The following is a 21880-nucleotide window of genomic DNA, read 5'->3' on the forward strand; positions in this document are numbered from 1 at the left end:
CAGAGAGAGGGGCAGTCATAGACTCCGAAGCAGACTTCAGGCTCCGAGCTGTCAGCACAGAGCCCAACACGGGGCTCAAACTCCCAAACCGCAAGATCACGACCTGAACTGAAGTCAGATGCTTAACCGACTGAGCCACCCAGGAGAACAACAAACTTCAAAATTCTTAAAATAGCTTACAATGCTGAGTTTGTCTACCCATGTAGCCTCATCTCACCAATCTCTACACTGCGACCATGCAAGCCTTTTCTTAGGTCCTCAAGTGTAACAAGCTCCTTTTTACACACTCACTGCCTGACTAACCTCTACTCTTCTTAAAATGTCACTTCCACAGAGAACCTGTTCTTGTCTTGTCCCCAATGGCTGAGATGCACATTTGTATGCACTCATGGGAACCTATATTGTTCCCTCAAAGCTCTTAACACAAATGTATTGATTATATGTAACATTATCTTTTAAAATTCTATTGAAAAAAAAAAAACAAAACTGTTGAAACCGCAAGCTTCTTGAAAGCTGAAACCATGTCTATGCTGTGCTATTTGGTACTCACTCACTCCCCGAATCTACATTGTGCCTAGCACATACTGGGCTCTCAATAAATAAGCTGAATGAAGAAAGGAATACATAAATTAACAAACTGCATGGGGCGGGGTGGGGGGGGGGGCGGAGAAAAAGACAATCTTCTAGAAATTGAGGTAATGTATCAGGGAAATGAGAGATATATGCATGCAAAGTGACCACAACAGGATGTTCAAAGAACCAAGTATTAGCGATGGCTTCATTCTATTAAAAGTTTTTGCAAAATCTTGCTGCACACCACTAGCATGGAGCCTGATGTGGCGCTCAAACCTATGAACCATGAGACCTGAACCAAAATCCAGAGTCAGATGCTTAACCGACTGAGTCACCCAGGCACCCCTCAACTAATTTTTTAAATAACAAAAATTGTGCAAGTGATGGTAAAACAAAAAAAAAAAAAAAAAAAAATCCAAATAGTTCATAAGAGCATAACATGAAAAGCATTAGTCTATAAATCTTGCCCTATGCTCTATGTTCTACTCTATGTATTCTTTTAAGAATTTTCTGTGCAGGGGAGCCTGGGTGGCTCATCAGTTAAGTGTCTGATTTCAGCTCAGGTCAGGATCTCATGGTTCGCAGGTTCGAGCCCCCATGTCAGGCTCTGTCTGACAACTCAGAGCCTGGAGCCTGCTTCCAATTCTGTGTCTCTCTGTCTCTCTCTCTGCCCCTCTCCCACCTCTCCTCAAAAATACATAAATGTTAAAAAAAAAAAAAAAAAGAATTTTCTGTGCATTAAAATTTTTTCACGTTGTTTATTTTGAGAGAGAAAGAGCACATGAAAAGGAGAGGGGTGCAGAGAGAATCCCAAGTGGGCTCTGTGCTGATAGCCGAAATCAAGAGTCAGTTGTTTAACCAACCGAGCCACCTGAGAGCCCCTGTGCATTAAAACCTTTAAGTCTAAAATGCTTTTAGAGGGGCATCTGGCTGGCTCAGTCCGTTGAGCATCTGACTTCAGCTCAGGTCATAATCTCGAGATTCCCAAGTTGGAGCCCCGTGTCGGCACAGAGCCCACTTCAGATCCTCTGTTCCCCCTCTCTCTGCCCCTCCCCCACTTGCCTGCACACGCATACTCTCACTCTCTCTCTCTCAAAAATAAATATTTAAGAAAATGAATTAAAAATTTTTTAATATTTAATTTTTTTAACATTTATTCATTTTTGAGAGTGAGAGAGACAGAGCATGAGTGGGGGAGGGGCAGAGAGAATGGGAGAGACAGAATCCGAAGCAGGCTCCAGCACAGAGCCCGACGCAGGGCTTGAACTCACACACCACGAGATCATGACCTGAGCTGAAATCGGACGCCCAACCGACTGAGCCACCCAGGCGCCCCATGAATTAAGTAAATTAAATTAAATTAAATGCTTTTAGAATGTAGAGATCTAAGTCAGAGCTTTTTAAATGGTCATAATAATTTCCACACAGTAGAAAAGAGGTTGTGCCAAGTGACTCTTCTACAAAAAGGCAAGATGGTCTTCAGTCCCCAAGATGCCCTGCCATTCCTGGGGGAAAACAGGACACAACTCGCGAGCTAACAATGCCCAACAGAAGATTCAGAATAAATACCACATTCGACTGAGGACTCAGGAGCATTTACTAATGAACTACATCAGAATAATTACCTGGAGTTGGCCAGGCACCAAAGGGAAACATAGTAACTCACCAAAGAAGTGATTATCATTCAGGAAACACAGCTAGGAAGTATATTATACCTGATCCAGACTACAGCAAGACTGGAAGCCAGTAGGACAGATTAGAACAAAAGATATTGCACCCGGAAAGTAAATATAAATGTGTATGTGCATTCAAAGGATATGGGAAACTTTTTTTCTTTGAAACTTCCCTATTTTGCAATTGCTGACCTAGTAATTCCTGATTTCTACACAAATTTATGACGTGCCATATATGACCATCACTTCCACCCCACTTATTCCCCTAACCACTAAAAACAGTTTAAAATTAATAATAATGGTACAAGAAAGCACTGGGGCTCACCAAGTCACATGAGAATACAAAATCTGTGAAAAACCACACAGCACAGGAGAGTAATTTTAGCAAAAGAAAAACGAATGAAATAGGTGCTCTAGTAAGGTCAGGGGTGGTTTTCAAACACCAAAAATACAATACCTAAACTTACCAATTTATAAGTAATGAGATGCACTCTGAAGATGTTTCAACTAATGAAATTTCTGAAAACTTATTCCAAACCTAGACACTGAAAATATAAATTTAACCCACATCTCAACTGACCACAATTTCACAGTTAATCACCCATACAGCCCTGTCCACTTTTACCCTAAACCGTATTCAGCAAGAGCTGAGGTCACAGGCAAGTTTCCAACAGTTGTAAAATGCTAAAACGTTGGCAGTATAAATAGTGCTATACAAAGATAGTGATGCTGCTAATTCTGAACTCAGTGAAGAACTGGGCTCTCAGTGACAATGCCTATGTTCAAATCCCAGATCTGCAACTTAATAACTGCGACTCTGAGCAAGTTAATCTCTGACCTTTAGTTTACCACTATGATTACAATAATCTTACTACCTAATAGGACAGTTAGCATACAAATAAGCACTCAATTAATCCTGACAGTTGTTGAACTTCTGACTGATGGACAAGCACTACCTATCAAGCATAAGCTTTTCATTTACCAGCTAATAAACCTCTGAATTCAAGGAACAAGAGTGGTTAGGGACTAATATATTTAAACACAAAAGCAGGGGCTGTCCAAAGTCTGGAAGTCAAAAGTCAAAAGTGCTGAAGACAAGGGACAGTTGGTAACCTCTCTTTTCCTATTCCTGCCAGTTTATATTAATTGCTTTGGAATTCTTTTTTTTTTTTTAATTTTTTTTAATGTTTATTTTTGAGAGAGAGAGAGCATGAGAGCAGGGGAAGGGCAAAGGAAGGGGAAGACACAGAATCAGGTTCCAGGGTGAGCTGTCAGCACAGAGCCCGATGGCGGGGCTCGAACTCACAAACAGTGAGATCATGACCTGAGCCGAAGTCAGACGCTCAACCGATTGAGCCACCCAGGCGCCCCAATTGCTCTGGAATTCTTAAAGAAAGCTTCTTCTAATCCTCTCCCATGTAACTATAACAAAAGCTACATAATTCCAGCTTCAGTTTGGAAAATATGACCTGTCACTTCTGGTTAACATATCCTAATGGTTAGCAACGCGAAATGGACATGGTTTATCTTACTGGGTAGTTCAAAACACTGTTATTTCTAAATAACTTATGGGACACCAAAAGCATTTTCTTTGGGCCTCAACAACAATTTTTGAAATCCAATTATTTTTAAAAGTACTGAATCTTTTTTAGTTTAAAGGCGGGAGGTGGGGGGGGGGGGAGAGTGCTGACTGTTAAGTAGGAAGAGCATGTGATTCTTGATCTTGGGGTTGTGAGTTTGAGCCCCATGATGGGTGTAGAGATTATTTAAATAAATAAATAAAACTTAAAAAAAAAAAAAGTCCGGGGCGCCTGGGTGGCTCAGTCAGGTTGAGCATCCAACTCTTGACTTCGGCTCAGGTCATGATCTCATGATTTGAGTCTGAGCCCTACGTTTCCGGCTCTGTGCTAACGGTCCAGAGCCTGCTTGGGATTCTCTCTCTTCTCTCTCAAAAATAAATAAATAAACTTAAAAAAAAAAAAAAAGTCCACAGGCAGCTGCTGCTGCATAGAGTTTTTTAATAAGCCAGAAAGTGTGAGCCCTGCCTGGACTCAGTTCCTATCTTCAATCACCTCATTTCAACCCTGCCCTCTGAATGAATATACATATACCAGAGGGTATGATAACATGCACCAACGGGAAATTGTTGCAAACAGAGTCCTATCTCTGCCACTCGCCACCTGTGTGACTTTTGGCAAGTCAGTGTCTTCAGCTCAAAGTGAGGTACCTTCTAGCAGTGGTTAAGAGAGTGAGCCTAGGACAGCCCACAGGAGTTAAGATTCTAGCTCCATCAAATGTGACCTGAATAACCTTAGGCAAATAATTACACATCAACAATGCCCCATCTTCCTCATCCGTGGGGAAAAGGGGGGAGGGGCATTGTGGGACTGGAAAAAACTTCCCACCTCATAAGAATGTGTACAAATTAAATGAGATAACCCATATGAAGGGCCAATGACAGAGAATGACATAATTACCCGTCTATACACATCAGCTATCATTTCCCATCTCACAGGATTGTTGCTAGAATCAAATGAGATGTGAGAGTAAAGCAGCATACAAATTATAAAAGCAGGACCAACTGTGCCAGAAATAAAGTTGCCCCTCCCCGAAAAACCTTGAATGATCTCAGCCATGGGGAGACCTCCATTTAGTTAACATCTACACTATAGACGCGAGGTCTAGTTTGGCGATACCACTGACCTTGAAGCCTTCCTCACCATTAACTGAGACCAGCCATCTATGAGAAGAGCTGCAAAAAGGGCCACTGTCCAATTACAGAACAACTCGGTTATTGAAAAGGCATTTCCCCTGACTCAAATCTGTCGATTTTTCCCAACCGGGGTATCAGAATGACTTCGAGGTCTGCAAGCCTGCGGGGCTGAGGTAAGCGTTATGGAGGGGGAACCACTTAGCAAGCAGAAGGCAAGCTGCAGAGAAAACCAGAGAAGCTGCAGAAAGGAAAAGCCCTGCAGCAGCCCTGCATGCCCCTCTGACATGAGTTATCACAGTCTTCTCACCGTTATTTTGGGCCCAAGACCCCTCCCTAAGCCCCGCCGCTGCCTCCCACGTGCGCCCAGAGCAGCTGTTTCTCCACCAAAGAGCTCTAGATAGGGAGCCTCGAAGCCGGGCCTGCTCCAGACTCGATCGGGGTGACCTTGCGCCAGCCCCTTCCTCTCGTTGGACCTGTTTCTCCATGTGCATCGAGCACCGCTAGTCACAACCCCCTAAGCCCGCTTCCCGTAAGTAAAAAGTCTTTAGTGAGGAATTTTCCCTCAAGCAGAACGTCGCACCCTCACGCCGGAGCCAGCTTCCACCTGGCTCGGGATCCACCTGAGATCTTGGGTCTTCCTTGGCACAACGCAGCCTACGGGCAGCGCAGGTCTCTGTGAGAGTAAGTCCCTCACAGAGCCTGCATGCCGGGCCATCTCCGCTGACCTGCCGCCGTCTGGACCACGCCACTGCCACCGTACGGCTTAGGAAGGCCCGGCCGGCGCCTACGCGAGGCCCGTGGCTGCGGCCTAGAGGCCCGCGCGGTCCGTCCCCAGCGCCCTACAGCTCCGCGCCCGCCCCCTCCGCGCCCCTCCTGGACCTTTGCCCCGGCCTCAACAGCCCTCGATACGTCCGGCCAACTACCGGGCTGGCCCCAGGCACTCACCGTAAATGGGCCGGAGGCGCCTGTCGTTAGGGTCCTGCACATGGCCCCGCGTCGCCATGATGACAAGCGCAGAACCGCAGTGCGCACGCGTGGGGCAGGCCCCCGGGAAGGGGCTGTTAAAGGGCCAGCGCCGATCTCGCTCTTCTATCGCGATAGTCGCGGAGCTGCGACAAAAGGCGCCTGCGCGGAAAGGGAAGCCCCACCCCCACCCCCTATCCCCCACCCCCTATCCCCCACCCGCGGATCCCTGTGGGTACCGCAGTGCTGTCTTCTATAGGGAACTTCTCTCAATTGTGCTGATGGAATCAACCTGGCTGGAAGAAGCAGCTATTGGTATTGAAATCCCTTCCGAGTCAAGTACTGAGTAGCGAGGAAAGGAGAGGAAAACTGTTGATCAAAGTTGGGGCTCGGCTGCTCCTGCTTGTCGTATTTATCCTCTGTACCCGAAGGAGGAACAGTTAGACTTGTCTGAGTAATTGTTGGGGAACCGGGAACTCCTCTGGGTGAGTGACCCAGGGGACAGTAGGGGAAGGGGGTGATCAGGGGCACCTGGCTGGCTCAGTCCGGTAGAGCATGCGACTCTTGATCTGGGGCGAGGGGGTGGGATTGGGAGTTCAAGACCCACGTTGGGCACCGAGCTGACTTTAAAAAAAAAAAAAAAAAGGGAGGGGGCTTATCAACAATAAAATCTGCCTGAGAAGTTCAAGATCCCTTCATCCCTCGCATGGGGCTCAGCCAGCTAAGAAGCGTCCTAGATTAATACTAAACCAATCGGTTTGTCAATTGCACCTTAATAAAACTGGAGGGAAACAGTAATTCAAATCATACAATACATAGTTACTGACTGCCTATTATGTGCCACCTTCAGTTTTAGGCACGGAAGCCACATCAGTAAATAGACAAAGATTTCATAGAGCTTTACTTGTAGTGGAAGAGACACAAATAAAATAGTATATTAGGTGGTGATGAATGATTCTGAGAAAAAACAGGGACTGGGGAGTGAAAGTGGGAGACAATTTTTTTATGTGTATAATGTGGTCAGGGAAAGCCTAGCTGAAAAAGTGACAATTGTCAAAGACTGGGAGCGGGAGGGGCTCCTCGGTGGCTCAGCTGGTTGAGCGACCAATTTTTTTTTTAAGTTTATTTATTTTGAGATAGAAAGGAGAGGGGCAGAGAGACATAGAGACTCAAGCAGGTTCCACACTGTCAGCACAGAACCCGATGCTGCCTGGAGCCCACAGTCCGTGAGATCATGACCCAAGCTGAAATCAAGAGTCAGACGCTTAATAGACTGAGTGACCCAGGCACCCCTTGAGCAACCAACTCTTGATTTCAGCTGGAGTCATGATCCCATGGTTCATGGGTTCGAGCCCCACATCCAACTCTGCATTGACAGAGCAGAGCCTGCTTGGGATTTTCTCCCTTTCTTTCTGGCCCTTCCCCATTCTTCTCTCTCTCTCTCTCTCTCTCTCTCTGTCTCTCTCTCTCTCTGTCTCTCTCTCAAAAATAAATAAATATTTAAAAGCCTTGGAGTGGGGGGCACCTGGGTGGCTCAGTCTGTTAAGTGTCCAACTTCAGCTCAGGTCATGATCTCACCGTCAAGAGTTCCAGCCCCGCGTTGGGCTCTGTGCTGACAGTTCAGAGCCTGGAGCCTGCTTCGGTTTCTGTCTCTCTCTCTCTCTGCCCTACCCCCACTTGTGCTCTCTCTCTCTCTCTCTCTCTCTCTCTCAAAAGTGAATAAACCTTAAGAAAAAAATTTTTTAAAGACTTGGAGTGGGAGAGGGAGGGAGCCACTTAGGTGTGCCAAGCTCATTAGGGTCATAACCTAATGCCACACTAGTCACTATGATTCGAACTCAGGTCTTTCTGAGTAGAGTCAGCCCCTGCACTACAGCTGGGGTTGACCCCTTCTACTGGTGTTCCTTCCCTCTCCCTTTCGGGGCTTTTTAGCGTCCAAGAAAATGATTCTTAAACTTCAGTGCATATCAGAATCCCTTGGGGAACTTGATAAACATTTCCTGGATTCTACTCCCAGAGGTTCTAATTCAATCTGAGGACCACTCTTTGAAAAATACCAATTAAAGGATATAGATCAAAAGTCATTATTTACTTTTTTTTTTTTGAAAGATTTTATTTTTAAGTAAACTGTACACCCAGTGTGGGGCTCGAACTTAAAACCCTGAGATCCAGGGATGCCTGGGTGGCTCAGTCGGTTAAAAACCAGACTTTGGCTCCGGTCATGATCTCATGGTTCGTGGATTCGAGCCCCGTGTCGGGCTCTGGGCTGACAGCTCAGAGCCTGGAGCCTAATTCGGATTCTTTGTCTCCCTCTCTCTCTTTGCCCCTTCTTGGCTCACTCTGTCTCTCTCTCTCTCTCTCTCTCAAAAATAAATAAACATTAACATTTTTTAAAAAATAAAATAAAATTAAATTAAATTTAAAAAAAACCCTGAGATCAGTAGCCACACACTTTACTGACAACCCACAGGTGCCCCTCAAAAGTCTCTAGAATCCACCGTAACAGCAAGTTAATAACTGCTATTAAATTTATTTTTTTTTAATGTTTATTTCTTTTTGAGAGAGTGTAAGCTGGGGCGGGGGGGAGGGGGTGGTTAACAGAGCATCTGAAGCGAGCTCTGCACTGACAGCGACAAGCACCTTGTGGGGCTTGAACTCATGAACCTCGAGTCATGACCTGAGCCGAAGTTGGATGCTGAACCGAATAAACCACCCAGGCACCCCATGACGATTGCTATTAAAATTTAAATATACAGGGGCGCCTGGGTGGCGCAGTCGGTTGGGCGTCCGACTTCAGCCAGGTCACGATCTCGCGGTCCGTGAGTTCGAGCCCCGCGTCAGGCTCTGGGCTGATGGCTGGGAGCCTGGAGCCTGTTTCCGATTCTGTGTCTCCCTCTCTCTCTGCCCCTCCCCCGTTCATGCTCTGTCTCTCTCTGTCCCAAAAATAAATAAACGTTGAAAAAAAAAATTTTTTTAATTTAAATATACATGCCTAGAAAAAAAACCTAATGATAATAGTAACAATAATAATAGTGTGAATTTATTGAGCACTTATGTTGCAGAGACTGTGCTAAGCTCTTTCACGTGTATCTTCTCATTTCAGACTTACAAACTGGTGGAATAGGTATCATTTTGATCTTCATTTTAAAATGAGAATTTGGTGGGCACCTGGGTGGTTCAGTCGGTTGAGTGTCTGACTCTTGGTTTCAGCTCACGGTTTGTGAGATCAAGCCCCGAGTTGGGTTCACGCTGACAGTGTGGAGCCTGCTTGGGATTCTCTCTCTCTACCTCTCCCCTGCTCTCTCTCTTTCTCAAAATAAAAATAAACATTAAAAAAGGTGCTAATTTTTTTTTTAATTTAAAAAAAATAATAGGGGCGCCTGGGTGGCTCAGTTGGTTGAGCGTCCGACTTCAACTCAGGTCACGATCTCACGGTCTGTGGGTTCGAGCCCCGCGTCGGGCTCTGTGCTGACAGCTCAGAGCCTGGAGCCTGCTTCTGATCCTGTGTCTCCCTCTCTCTCTGCCTCTCCCACACTGTCACTTTGTCTCACTCTGTCTCTCAAAAATAAACAAATGTAAAAAAATTTTTTTTTAATAATAATAAAATGAGAATTGGGGAGGAAGAAATGAAAAATTTGGAACATAGAGATATTAGATAGTTTGCCCAAGGTCATACAGTAAGTCTGTGGTGAAATCCACACTCTGGAATTACTAATTTCCAAAGAGTTAAGTATAGAAAAGGAAACATAATAACTTCACAGTTAAGAAACCTGGTAAAAACTACCTTAACTAAGTGATCAAAGTTAACATTACCAGTAATAATTCATGTTCATATCATATACCTTCAATATGAGATGATGAAAAAGGAACTTCACTTCTGTAGAATTTTTGCAGGAAACCCATAAACCCAGAGTAATCATGAGGAAAACATTAAACAAATCTAATTTGAGTGACATTCTACAAGATATCTGACCAGTACTCTTCAAAACTGTCAAGGTCATGAAAACTAAGGAAACAGAAAAACTCACAGGTCAGAGGAAACTAAGGAGACATGCCAACTAAAGTAATGTGAGATCCTGGGACAGAAAAAGGGCATTAGTGGAAAAACAGTTGAAATTCAAATAAAGTCTAGAGTTGAGTTAATAGTTTGTGCTAATGTCGGCCTCTTGTACACTGGTAATGTAAGATGTTAACATTAATGAAAACCGAAAAAAAACCTGAGCAAGGAGTATATAAACTTTACCATCTTTTCAACTTTTCTGTAAATCTAAAATTACTACAAAATAAAAGATGTTTTTTTAAGCAATCTCTATGCCCAATGTGAGGCTTGCACTCACAACCCTGAGATCAAGTGTCACATGCTCTACTGACTGAGCCAGTCAGGCACCCCACAAAATTTTTTAAATGCACCATTTTTTAATGTTTTATTTATTTGTGTGTGTGTAAGAGAGAGAGAGAGAGCAAGCAGGGAAGGGACAGAGAGCAAGGGGGACAGACGATCCAAAGCAGGCTCTGTGCTGACAGCAGTGAGCCTGATGCGGGGCTCAAACTCATTAACCGTGAGATTATGACTTGAGCCAAAGTCGATCGCTCAACCAACTGAACCACCCAGGTGCCCCGTAAATGCATCATCTTTTTTTTTTTTTTTTTTTTTTTTTTTAAATTTTTTTTTCCAACGTTTATTTATTTTTGGGACAGAGAGAGACAGAGCATGAACGGGGGAGGGGCAGAGAGAGAGGGAGACACAGAATCAGAAACAGGCTCCAGGCTCTGAGCCATCAGCCCAGAGCCTGACGCGGGGCTCGAACTCACGGACCGCGAGATCGTGACCTGGCTGAAGTCGGACGCTTAACCGACTGCGCCACCCAGGCGCCCCGCATCATCTTTAATAATTGAGGAGAGCTATTTATTCAAAACCAAATGTATGGGAAACTCTCGGCCTAACTGTATCCCAAGGCTAGCTAAAAGAGAAGATTCCAGTAGCAAGTGCGTAGAGAAATTCTTACTGAGAATGGGAGGCTCTCAAACAAAGATATAGTCTGTGATCTGTGTGGAAAATCATTCCTAATGCTGAGGAGGCTTTAAAGTACTCCAGGTAGGGGTGCCTGGCCGGCTCAGTCAGTAGTGTGTGAGTCTTGATCTCTGGGTTGTAAGTTTGAACCCCATGTTGGGTGTAGAGATTATTTAAAAATAAAAATCTTTTTTTAATGTTTATTTGTTTTTGAGAGAGAGAGAGAGAGAGCAACGGAGGGGCAGAAAGAGGGAGAGAGAATCCCAAGCAGGCTCCTCACTGTCAGTGCAGAGCCTGACGTGGGGCTCAAACTCACAAACTGCCAGATCATGACCTGAGCTGAATTGAGAGTTCAACGCTTAACCAACTGAGCCACTCAGGTGCCCCCAAAATAAAAATCTTTTAAAAAATAAATAAATAGGGGCGCCTGGGTGGCGCAGTCGGTTAAGCGTCCGACTTCAGCCAGGTCACGATCTCGCGGTCCGTGAGTTCGAGCCCCGCGTCAGGCCCTGGGCTGATGGCTCGGAGCCTGGTGCCTGTTTCCGATTCTGTGTCTCCCTCTCTCTCTGCCCCTCCCCCGTTCATGCTCTGTCTCTCTCTGTCCCAAAAATAAATAAAAAAAACGTTGAAAAAAAAAATTTAAAAAATAAATAAATAAAATACTGCAAATAGGTTGGCATTATGGGTATGTGATTTTTTCCTAGGTCAGTGTGGTCCCCCATTAGCAGTATCAGCAGCATCTGGGAACTTGTTAGAAATGCAAATTCTGGGGCATCTGAGTGGCTCAGTCTGTTGAGCGTCCGACTTCAGCTCAGGTCATGATCTTGTGGTCTATGAATTTGAGCCCCATGTCAGGCTCTGAGCTGTCATCACAGTTCAGAGCCTGGAGCCTGCTTCAGATTCTGTGTCTCCCTCTCTGTCTGCCCCTCCCCTGCTCACGCTCTGTTTCTGTCTCTCTAAAAAAATAAATAAATAAACATTAAAAAAAAAAAAAAGAGGGGCACCTGGGTGGCTCAGTCAGTTGAGCATCTGACTTCGGCTCAGGTCATGATCTCATGGTTTGTGAGTTCAAGCCCCGCATTGGGCTCTGTGCTGACAGCTTGGAGCCTGGAGCCTGCTTCAGATCTGTGTCTGCCTCTTTGTCTGCCCTCCCTTACTCACCTTGTCTCTCTCTCTCTCAAAAATAAATAAACATTTTAAAAAAAGAGAAAGAAATATAAATTCTTAGGCACTGCCCCGGACCTACTGAATCAGAAACTCTATGAGTGGGGCCCAGCCATCTGTGTTGTTATAAATCCTCTAGTGATTCAGATCCAGACAAAAGTTGAATTCTTTGGCTTTAGATCAGAGGTAGGCAGACTATGACCAATAGGCCAAATCTAGCTTTCTACCAGTTTTTGTACAACCTGTAAGCTAAGAATGGTTTTAACTATTTATTATTTTTTTTTAATTTGAGAGACAGCATGAGCAAGGGAGAGAGGAGGAGAGAGAGAGAGAGAGAGTCTCAAGCATGTTCCATGCTCTGCATGGAGCCTGACACTGGGCTTGATCCCATGACTCTGGGATCATGACCTAAGCCGACATCGAGTCAGACACTCAACTGACTGGCCCACCCAGGTGCGTTGGTTTTTACATTTCTTAATGGCTGGGAATAATATCAACAGAAGAATAATACTTCATAACGTGAAAATTATATAAAATCCAAAGGTCAATGTCCATAAAGAAAATTCTGTAGAACACAGACACATCTATTTATGTATTGTCTATAGCTGCTTTGGCGCTACAAAAGCAGAGTTGAGTAGTTGCAACAGAGACCCAACAGTGACCCAACAAGGCTAAAACATTTTCTGTCTGGTCCTTTACAGAATAAGTTTGTTGAACCCTGATCTAGAGTAATGAAAGAAATTTAAATACTCCCAGGATAGAATGTCAGGTAAAATAAAATGCAATATTTGGGAGTATTAATACTAAAATTATATTCATTGTTTGTCTGAAGTTTATGTTTAACCAGATACCTATATTTTTATTTGCTAAATCTGGCAACCCTATCCCAAGGAGGAATCCATGCTCCCCAAATCATGCTAACCAGCAAGAGTGGAGGGTGAGAGCCTAGGTAAACTGACTGCAGGATTATTCTGAGATGATTTGGCCAGGTAGGACCAGGCTGAGGTTGGGCTTGGAAAGGAGAGAGGAGGGAGGAGGGCTGGGGCTCATCTTTGGTGTAAATGAAAGAGCTGGTGAGTCACCTGCATTTTAAGAATTTCCCAGAATGGAAAAATACAGCACCTTCAAGTAGGGGCACATAGGAGGCTTCTGGCCAGGACTGTGGTTACTCAGATACATTCTCAGATTACCTTTGTTGGCCTTGCCCCAGAAGAACACTGTCAGGCTCAGTACCCTGTTCCCTGCACTTGGCAAAGCCAGGGCGTTATGGACCTCTCAAACCGAGGCCTCTAGATCCTTGAGTCACGCTTCCGGGTGGAATGTGTTTCCCTCCACCCCAAAAGCCTCTTTGGCATCCAAGTAGGATGAATTGGCCTTTCTTATTTCCCATTCCTACCCCATGTCCTCAGCACCTAAGGCTGAAGCAGTGACCTGGCTCTGGGCTTGTCCTTACCTGCTCCTGCCTGAGAGGCAGCCTCTACACCCTTTGACAGACCTAAATCATTTCAGGTAACAAAGGAGATGACCCCCACGGGAGCCAAAAGCCCATCTTTTGTGCTGTACAAGTTGGAACTCAAAAATTTTAGAGCCAACGTTACATTATGAGGAAATGCTTGGCATACAGCAGGTGCTCATTCAATGGTAGTTTCCATTTTCTTGACTTAGAAAAAGGGGGTACGCCCTTCATTCTTGTCATATTTGGTGGCAGATTTGCTCTGGTGAGAAACTCTTGTTTAAGGGCATGAGACACATAAGTGCATTGTGCCTGAAAGCTGGGTGACATGGCATTGGGGGACTGGTTGTACTGGTTGTGGGTGTCTCCACCCAATGACTTTTCTAATTTTTCTTTGTTTTTATTTTCCCATCTGGATGGATATGTTACTTTCCTTTTTTAGGTTTATTTATTTATTTTTTAGTAATCTCTGCACCCACTGTGGGGCTTGAACTCACAACCCAGAAATTAAGAGTCACATGCTGTTCCGACTAAGCCAGCCAGGTGCCCCTTGATGGATATGTTTCAATACCTAATCCTAATCCTTCATGGAATAAAAGTGCTATATTTCAGTTTTCACAGTTGATTCCCTGCACTTTGACAGTAGAATAAAACAGCAATTCTGGCTCTGAAATCAAACAGGCTTGGGTCCAAACACTTACTTAGCATAAAAAAGGCCAAAAGTACAAAGCAGGCACAGAATTAAAGGTAGAGTTCAAGACAAAGAAACGCAGAACCTGGAGATAAGAGTTGGGAGAACCAGGGTCATGGTCTTGGTTAGGTCAGTAATTTGCAGTATAACCCTGGGCCTCACTCATTTTCCTCATCAGGAAAAGAAAGGATAGGTCTGAGGCCTCCTAGCTCTTTAATCCATCCCAGCACTTCCAATTCTGTCCACCAGGGGGCACACGAATGCCAAATTGCCCAGCCCAGTTTCCAAATTCGGAAAGAATGGATCTCATTTTGTTTTTTTACATTTATATATTTTTAAGATGGATTTCATTTTAATATTTTTTTAAGGTAAGCTCTATAACCAATTTGAGGCATGAATTCACAACTCTGAGATCAAGAGTCATATGCTCTACCAACTGAGCCAGCCAGGTACTCATTTTAATTACTTTTTTAATAAAACAAAGCAAATATGAATATATGAATGTGAACTTTTTGTGAGCTATCTCTATCATTTTTATACCAATTTTATTGAAATATGACTTCCATACCATAAAATTCACCCGTTTTAAGTGCACAATTCAATGATTTTTAGTACATTTACAGAGTTGTGGAACCATTCCAATAATCAGATTTTAGAACATTTCCATCACCCTAATAATATCCTTCTATAAACTATATTTTTTAATTTAAAAAAATGTTCAAATGTTTCAAGATCTGTGAGAGTACCCGTGTATACATATTACACAGTTCTAACAAACATTAACATTTTGCAAGCATAGAGATTTGATATTGGACATACAATTCTTTATCTCTCCCCCTCCCTACTTCTCCAGAGATAACCACTATTATGCTATTGGCAGGTATTTTTCCTTCCATGTTTTAATATTTTTATTGCATATGTATATATGCATGAACAATATATGATAGTTTTGCTTTCTTTAAAAATTCCATGTTATCATACTATTCATCTGCTTCTGTAAGTTGTTCTTTTCACCTAACATTGGAATCAGTATTCCCTAATAGCATCTTGCAAAGGTTGTACCAATTTATATTCCCACAACCAGTATGTAGAAATGCCAATTTCCCTTGCCACACTGTGCTCTCAAACTTTTGTATCTTTGACAATCTCACAGTGAAAAATGATATCTCAGTGTAATTCTAACTCATGTTTCTCAGGTTATGAATGATATTTAGCATATTTTCATCTGTTTAAGACCAATTGGTAATGCATTTTCTTTTATCAACCTGGTCATGTCCTGTTTCCATTTTTTTTCAGATTGTTAGTCTTTTGTTACTAATTTATAGTCACCCTTTATATATTAAGGAAATTAGCCTTATGCCATAAACAGGTGTTTCACATATTTTTTCCAGTGTATTGTTTGCTTTTTCATTTGGGGGACATGGGTTGTTTTATAGTGAAGAAATGTTTTATTTTTTGTAGCATTTCCCCACTCCACTATTATTTTAAAATTCCTTTGTTAGTTCTCCTGGTATTTTTATGGTTTTGTTTTTAAAATTTAAGTCCTTGGTCAATTTGGACTTTATTTCGGTATGAATAATGACGCAGGGTTCCAGTCTTATTTTATCTTTTCCAGTTGCTCCAAACCTCATTTATTGAATAATCCATCTTTTTCACAAAGCACACAATGCCATCTTTATCGTGTATTAAATTTCCATATGCACTTCTGTCTAGTCATGGAACAGTTTACAGGCTCCCTTCAAGGGCAGGTCAAAGCTGGGGGCCCCAAAGAAGGAATTTGCCAAGCTCGCTGGATTCTGTGTTCTAAATCTGGACTTGCTCTATTCAGCCTCTGAGTTGCTGAACTCTGGGGAGAGCCTTGTTAGCTGCATTTGGCTGCTTGGATGCCAAAAAGTTGGCCCTTGATTTAAAATGAAGGAGCCTCTGGAAAAAAAAAAAAATTAAGGAGCCTCTAGGAAATAATGCAATTTCCTGCTGTGTGGTCAATTTTCTGGTAAGATAAAGCATAAGAGATAATAGAGTAAAACCAGTCAGGAAATTCACTGACTGATTCTAAATTTTTTTTAACGTTTATTTATTTTTGAGAGAGAAAGAGAGAGACAGCGCAAGTGGGGGAGGAACAGAGAGAGAGGGAGACACACAATCCAAAGCAGGCTCCAGGCTCTGAGCTGTCAGCACAGACCCCGATGTGGGGCTTGAACTCATAAACCATGAGATCATGACCTGAGCTGAAGTCAGGCATTTAACCCAATGAGCCACCCAGGCACCCCTAATTCTAAAATTTGTATGCAGATGCAAATGACCTAAAATAGCCAAGATAATCTTGAAAAAGAGGAACACAGGAGGAGGATTTAAAAAAATTTTTTTAATGTTTATTTTTGAGAGAGAGGCAGAGACAGCAGGAGCAGAGGAAGGGCAGAGAGAGAGGGAGGGACACACAGACTTTGAAGCAGGCTGTAGGCTCTGAGCTGTCAGCACAGAGCCCGACACAGGACTCGAACTCATGAACCATGAGATCATGACCTGAGCTGAAGTTGGACGCTTGACCAACTGAGCCACCCAGGCGCCCCAGGAGGAGGATTTTATATTACCAGATTTCAAGACTTATGTTAAAGCTATAATCATTAAGATAGTGCGATATTGGCTTAAGATAGACAAACAGATTAGTAGAACAAAGAGTCCAGAAATAGATTCCTACATGGATGGTCACTGGATTTATGACAAAGGCCCAAGTAAAATTTAATAGAAAAAAAATCTTCACCTCAAAACAAACAAAAAAACTCTTTACCCCTACCTCATGCCGTTCACAAATATTAATTCAAGATGGGTCGTAGACCTAAATGTAAAAGGTAAAACAATAGGGCTTCTAGAAGAAAACGGGAAAATACCTTTGTGGTGAGGTAGGCAAGGATTTCTTAAGTTGGCATAAAAAGCATTAGTCATAATAGGTAATTCTTGACTTTATTCAACATTTACTGAGTGCCTACTGTGTGCCCCACCCTATGCTAGGTGCCAGCTATGCCCATGAAAAAAAAAAAGTCTGCCCAGTCTTCCAGGAACTGGTTCAGTACTGTTGCGGAACCAGGCTGGAACACTGGCAGAAAAAACGAGTGACACTCAGAGATCTTGGTGGATTGGAGATTTATTTAACACCGGTGGGCTCAGAGGAGACTGTTTCTCCAAAGATCTGAGCCCTGAATGCAAGTGGGAAGGGTAATTTATAGTTGTCAGCTTCCACATCCATGGTGGGTTTTTGCGCACATGCACATGGCAAACAGGGCAGGAAGAACCCGGAAGAGGGGTCTCTAAGCTAGAGGCCAGAGCTTGTTTTAGTCCCATCAGCCATCTTTGGTGCAGTACTTTATTCATTTCTCCAACAGTACAATGGGACAGACAGGTGCCTGCTTGGACAACAATACTGCAGCTTTCCAGGGGTTCTGGGATAATCACAGGAAGCAATAGGAACCAGAGGAGAGGCACCTTACACAGAGTTCTGGAAAGATTTCTAGGAATATGTGACATTAAAACTAAGCCTTGAAGGATGAGGGAAATCAGATGGGTTGTAGCAGAAAGAAACAGTATTTGAGAAGTCCTAGTGGGGCAAGGGTGGGTAGGTAAAGCTGCAAGATACTCAGTTTGGTGGGAGCAGGTGGATGGGACTGGATATAGTTTCAAGAATATGTCTGTGTTATTGATTTTCCTTTAATTGATCACTTAAGCCAGAGGGTTCTCTAACTTCATTGAGCATAAGAATCACCCACAAACTTCTAAAATGAATATTCAGGGACCCCACCACAGAAATTTGTATCTAATAGGTGGGGAGTGGGCCTGGGCACTTGCATTTTTACAAGCATTTTCCCTGCCCCAAAGGATGCTAATCCTGCCAGCCCTCAAACAACCCTCTGAAAAATACAATTTAAGCATTAATGTTTTTCCCTCTAGGAAATGAGAAGTACTTTCCTAGGCAGCATCAGGGTGAGAGAACTGAGAGGTTTTCTGGAAAAGCAGACCACAACGCAAGTGAGCCTAAGATGTCTCCTCCTCTCAACACTAGAAGGGCACTGTGCAAGCATCTAAGGGATGAGGAAGCCATCAGGCAAAGGGAGCAGCAGCTTCTGGGAATTCTGCCTAGTAAACCAGGCACTCGAAAATTTCCCAGCATGCTCTGAGAACTCAGGTACAATCTCCATTCTTCTTATGAATATGTATGAGTACCCAGTTGTCAGCTGAGTTTCCTAGCCACGCCCTTCCCCCACCCCACCCCCACTTCAGAATTGACAAAATGATGTAAACATTCTGGGGCCTGGCACCTTGCTGAGGAAATTGGTTTTTAGCAGTGATTTCACAAGTAGTGAAATCTCTAGCAGTAGATGAATATACTTGTGACCATGTGCAAAGTAGCAAACAAAGTGGATGTTTAAAGCCCTCCCTGAAAGTCCTACCTCCATCAACAGGGTAAATATGTGTGATGAGTGCCCTTCCTGGGGCAGATACTGTGGGTTGCCTCCCTAATAGCTACGTTCCACCCCCTTACCCACAAGTAGAGGCCCTATTTCCTCTTTCCAGCTTATCAGTTGTCTAAGCCCCTCTTGGTAACCATCAAGTGACAGGCTAATGACATCTCCTGGGGTCACTAAGAAATATAAGAAGATAGAATCCCAAGACTTGCAGGTGGAAAAAAAAATGAAACAAAGTGTAAATACTTGAAAATCAACTCTCAAGAACTGGAAATATTTATAGGCACATACGTGGCTGGAACTTTTTTTTTATGTTTATTTATTTTGAGAGAGAGAGAGAAAGAGAGGGAGAGACCATGCGAGAGAGTGTGCTGAAGCAGGGGAGGGGCAGAGAGAAACCCAAGAAGCCTCCAGGCTGTCAGCCCAGGTGCAGAGCTCAATGTGTGAGATCACGACCTGAGGCAAAATCAAGAGTTGGATGCTTAACCACCCAGGTGCCCCCAGTGACTGGAACTTTTTTTTTTTTTTAATGTTTGTTTACTTTTGAGAGGGAGAGAGAGAAAGGCAGAGGTAGAGCATGAGCAGGGGAGGGGCAGAGAGAGAGAGAGAGAGAGGGAGACAGAATCTGAAGCAGACTCCAGGCTCTGAGCTGTCAGCACAGAGCCAGGTGCAGGGCTCGAACTCATGAGCCGAAAGATCATGATCTGAGCCAAAGTCGGACACTTAACTGACTGAGTCACCCAGGCGCCCCTGGCTAGAACTTTTAATAAGCAAAAGCTAGGGGTGCCTGGCTGGCTCAGTCAGTAGAGCATGTGACTCTCGATCTTGGGGTTGTGAGTTCGAGCTCCATGTTGGGTATAGAGATTACTTAAAAATAAGGGGTGCCTGGCTGGCTCAATTGGTTGTATGTCTGACTCTTGATTTCTGCTCAGGTCTTGATCTCACTCTTCTTGGATTCAAGCCCTTTGTCCAGCTCTGCACTGATAACACAGAGCCTACTTGAGATTCTCTATCTCCCTCTCTCTCTGCCCCTCCCCCCTCTCTCTCAAAATAAACTTTAAAAATAAAAATAAAATAAAATCTTGGGGCACCCGGGTGGCTCAGTCAGTTGAGTGTCTGATTCTTGGTTTTGCCTCGAGTCATGATCTCACAGTTCGTTAGTCTAAGCCCCACATTAGGCTCTGTGCTGCTTCTGCAGAGCCTGCTTGGGATTTCCTTTCTCCCTTACTCTCTGCCCCTCCCTTGCTCTCTCTCAAAATAAATAAACATAAAAAAAAAAAAAAACTAAAATAAATAAATAAATAAAATCTTTAATGAGAAAAAGCTAAATAAATGCATATTACACAACTCAGCCTAGCAATTCCATTCTTGGCTGTACACCTAATGGAAATAAGTGGTGAAGCACCTGGCTGGCTCAGTCGGTAGAGCATGCAACTCTTAATCTCAGAGTCGTGAGTTCAAGCCCCGCATCAGGCATGGAGCCTAGTTAAAATTGAAAAAAGAAATGAATGTCGTGTATTTTTTGTAATGTTTATTTATTTTTGAGAGAGAGAGAGAGAGAGAGAGAGAGAGAGGCTGAAGGAGAGGGGCAGACAGAGAGGGGGACAGAGGATCCCAAGCAGGCTCTGTTCTGACAGCAAAAAGCCTGGAGCCTGCTTTGATTTCTCTGTATCCCTCTCTTTCTGCCCCTCCCCTGCTCATGTTCTCTCTCTCTCTCAAAAATAAACATTTAGGGGCACCTGGGTGGTTCAGTTGGTTGAGCATCCAACTTCAGCTCAGGTCATGATCTCACGGTTTGTGAGTTCGAGCCCCGCGTTGGGCTCTGTGCTGTCAGCTCGGAGCCTGGAACCTGCTTCAGATTCTGTGTCTCCTTCTCTCTCTGCCCCTCCCCCACTTGTGCTCTGTCTCTCTATCTCTCAAAAATAAATAAATGTTAAAAAAAAATAAATAAAAAACATCTAAAAAAAGAGTAGGGGTGCCTGGGTGGCCCAGTCGGTTAAGCGTCTGACTTCAGCTCAGGTCATGATTGCGCGGTTTGTGACTTCGAGCCCGGCGTTGGGCTCTGTGCTGACAGCTCGGAGCCTGGAGCCCGCTTCAGATTGTGTCTCCCTCTCTCTCTCTGCCCCTCCCCTGCTCACGCTCTGTTTCTCTCTCAAAAGTAAATAAACATTTAAAAAAAATTAAAAAGTAAAAAAATTAAAAAGAGTAGAATGAGTTAATAGATTGTAATATATACTATAAATAATATACTATATACTGTCATATACTATAATTAATAAATTGTGGAATGCTATACAGCAATGAAAATGAACACTCTAAGGCTACATGTAAGACCATGGGTGAATACAACAATCAAAATATTGCATGAAAGAAGTCAGGCAGAAAAGAGTGTATAGTGGTCATTCTATTTACATGATGTTCAGGAACAGGCAAAAACTATTCATAAGTAGTAGAAGTCAGAAGACTGGTTACCCAGTGGATGTGAACAGATAGGGATGCAGTGTAAAGGAACTTTCTGGTGCTAGAAATCTTCTATTTCTTGATCTGGGTGGTAGTAGCATGGGCATACACATATGTAAAAATTCACTGTGCAAACACCACTCCCAGGTGGAATTTCTCCTAGGAAAATGAAAATATATGTCCACACAAAAATTTGTATGCAAATATTCACAGCAGCATTATGAATAAAAAAAAGTAGAAACAACCCTTAATTAGTTTGCTAGAGCTACCATAACAAAGTACTACAGACCAGTCAGCCTAAACAACAGAAAGTGATGTTCTCACAGTTCTGGAGGGGAAAGTCTGAGATCAAGGTCTCAGCCTAATCGGTATCCTCTGAGGCCTGTCTCATTGGCTGGTAGATGGCTGTCTTCTCCCTGTATCTTGACATGGTCTTCTTTCAGTGTGTCTGTGTCCTAACCTCCTCTTGTTCTGAAGACACATTGACAGCAGTCACATTGGATGACCCTACTGTCATCATTTTACTCAATTATCTCCTTGGAGATGCTATCTTCAAATACAATCACATTCTGAGGTACTAGGGGATTAGGACTTAAACATAGGAACTTTTGAAGGACACACTGATGAACAGATAAATAAAATCTGGTCATATCCACTACAATGGAATATCATTCAGCTGTAAAAAGAAATGAAGGACTGATCCATGCTACAACATGGGTGAA

At 43.4% G+C, this 21880-nt stretch overlaps 1 protein-coding gene across 3 annotated transcripts in view; it reads right to left on the bottom strand.

Annotated features, from left to right (window-relative positions):
- NAA25 (N-alpha-acetyltransferase 25, NatB auxiliary subunit) overlaps positions 1 to 6038 on the bottom strand; it is an 80265-nt gene extending 74227 nt beyond the window's left edge. For all 3 annotated transcript variants that reach the window (XR_015242228.1, XM_086681702.1, XM_086681704.1), the window contains exon 1: positions 5905 to 6038. Coding sequence is in view for 2 of the 3 variants with exons in the window: in XM_086681702.1 (XP_086537828.1) it covers positions 5905 to 5962 (58 nt within the window). In the remaining variant the exon portion in view is untranslated. The remainder of the gene's footprint in view (positions 1 to 5904) is intronic.
- Positions 6039 to 21880: the final 15842 nt, after the last annotated feature.

Source organism: Puma concolor, chromosome D3 (assembly GCF_028749965.1).
Source record: "Puma concolor isolate L17-30 chromosome D3, mPumCon1.1.hap2, whole genome shotgun sequence".
Lineage (NCBI taxonomy): Eukaryota > Metazoa > Chordata > Mammalia > Carnivora > Felidae > Puma > Puma concolor.